This window comes from Panthera tigris, chromosome B3, assembly GCF_018350195.1.
Source record: "Panthera tigris isolate Pti1 chromosome B3, P.tigris_Pti1_mat1.1, whole genome shotgun sequence".
NCBI classification, from domain to species: domain Eukaryota; kingdom Metazoa; phylum Chordata; class Mammalia; order Carnivora; family Felidae; genus Panthera; species Panthera tigris.
In genome coordinates this window covers 72,280,182-72,282,605 of record NC_056665.1, presented here as the reverse complement: position 1 = coordinate 72,282,605, position 2,424 = coordinate 72,280,182, and the positions used below count along the sequence as shown (strand labels likewise).

General features: G+C 39.6%; 1 gene segment (V, D, J or C); it reads right to left on the bottom strand.

The window, feature by feature from the left end:
• Positions 1–1,239: 1,239 nt before the first annotated feature.
• On the bottom strand, positions 1,240–1,757 carry LOC102968602. The segment is given in 2 exon segments: positions 1,240–1,574; positions 1,712–1,757. Coding segments are annotated over 2 exon segments (381 nt in total).
• Between the last annotated feature and the right edge of the window lie 667 nt (positions 1,758–2,424).

Here is a 2,424-nt window from a genome sequence, read left to right as displayed (position 1 = left end):
GAGTACATAAGTATTTTATATTAAAACTTAAGACATATGCTTGGAGAACCTGCATTTGAGTTCTGGCTTTGCTACTAACAACCTTTGAGATTATGGATAAATGACTTAAATTCTTTGTGCCTCAGGATCCTCATATATACAAGGAGCATAGTTATAGATATAACAATTTCTGAGAGAATTACGTGGTATGATGCACATAAAGGGCTTAAAATAACGGTAAAAGGAGTGATCCCTCAGGATATAACCTAACAAAGGGCAGCAAATTTTTTCTGTTCTATGTATTATTCTTTGTTGAATAGATTTGATTAATGAAAAAAATCAGTAGCTTTTTTGTGGTAGCAGTAATGGGTTTTCCTACTCATTTGTTAATTTAGCAAATATTTGAAGAGATTTTACTATGGTGCAGGCACTATTCCAATTGCAACAAATATAACAATTTGACTTTAATCTGCATGGAGAACATCAGTTTAAGTCTGCCATGTGAATTTCCTGAAAAGATAATGTAAGAAATGTTACAACTTCTCTTTCCACATGTGGGGTCATATGTAGGACTCTCTGCTCCTCCTTTATTTCTTATTTTTCTTTCTTCCTTTAAGAATCTATTGTTTCTCATAAAAGACTCTTAAATCTAGAGAACAAACAGTGGGTTGCTGGAGGGGTTGGGGGAGGGAGGATGGTGTAAATGGGTAAGGGGCATTAAGGAATCTACTTCTGAAATCATTGTTGCACCATATGCTAACTAACTTGGATGTAAATTAAACAGTAAATAAAAGGGGGGGAAAGAATCTATTGTTTCTTGGGCTGCAGCTTCCCTAGAAATCATTCTTTTTTGCCCCAGCTTGTCAGGGAGACTTAAGGCATTTGCAACCTCATCTGTTATGGGTGTGTCTTTAAATATAATGTTTCCCTGGATGACCTGGAACAAGGTCGAAGGGCTAGAATTTCATGCAAGGATGAACACATAGACCATTACATTGATCCTAATTTTATACTTTCAAAAGCACAAATTTCAGCCATGATTGAAGAACTATGGTGACAGACTTGGTTTTGGCTCTCACCATTGAAGGCCTGTTTACTTCTTGTTTTTCCGCCGTGTTCGCAGAGTTAATTTGGATGACTGTCACACCAACAAAAGCACCTGGGGTGAACAGTGGGTGACAACACAGTAGACTCTCTCCTGTTTCCTAAACCAGAGTGGACGATAAGCTCAGACGCTCAGCATCTGGGCCCCTGTTTTGCTCAGAGTTTACGCTTAGCTCCCTCTGCAGTCCCTGTCACTGTGTCCCTCAGGGCACAGTAGTACACAGCCGAATCTGACACTTGCACTGAGGATTTCTTCAAGTGGAAAGAATTTGGTTCTTTGTGGTAGGTGGCTTCAAAACCTTTGCTGCTTCCCTTCTCGTTGGCTTTCGAGGCTTTCAGGAGGAGCTGTGGACCTTCTCCGGGATACTGGACACACCAGAAAAGGGCAGGGTACTGTGTGGTTTCATAAGAGCAGTTCACAGTCAGAGAAGCCCGCTCTGAGAGGGTCATCTGGCCTTCCATCTGGGTCACTGAATCTCCCTTGCTTCCTCCTGAAACAAAAACAAAACAGTAGTTCTGGTCACCTCAGGCATGATCTGGGTTCTACCTCTTACAGAAAATTGTAGTTAAAGACGACACCAATATAATGGAACGAAAGCTTTTAGACTTTATGTGCCATCTTACCTACCAAACATTAATAACAGCACAAGCAGTGATCCTGGAGAAGAGCTCATTCTTAAGATCTGTGGTGTCCTTGCGTCTTGACTGCTTAGTGGGAGAAAAAGTTAAGTTTACAGAGGAGGATGAGTGTGAGCTCAGAATAGAAGCAGGAAATGTGTGTGTGTGTCTGAGGAAGATGGACCCCCCTTGTGGGCAAGGTAATAAACTCTGAGCCATGTTAACCTATGAACTTGTTCTCCTTTCAAGAGTCTTATATCTTCACCTCTGGCTCTATTTTTATGACACCTGTTAGCTATCAAGATGGTCCTTTGTAAATCTAAAGAATAGTTGGTATTTTTCATAAATCTGTTTTTCCCAGCACACTGCCTAACATGGAAGCTCCAAACTGAGACATTTCCAAGAAAAATTCTATTTTACTTTTTCTCTTTTAGCCATTTTGAGCCTCTTAGTGATACACTGAAATATTATGTAAGTTTTAGGTTAAAGTCAGAGGAATGTCAATAACACATATTCAGTCGTTAATAGATTTGGGATGGAAGAACTTAAACTTTTTTTCACTACTCTATTCCCACACCTAGAACAATGTTGGACACTTAGCAGGTGGCCAACAAATTTCTTAAGTGCACAAATAAATGAATAGACGAATGGTTGAGGAATTCCTGCTACCCGAATTACAATATTGCTTCACATCTAAGACATCAATTATGAGACACACAATTT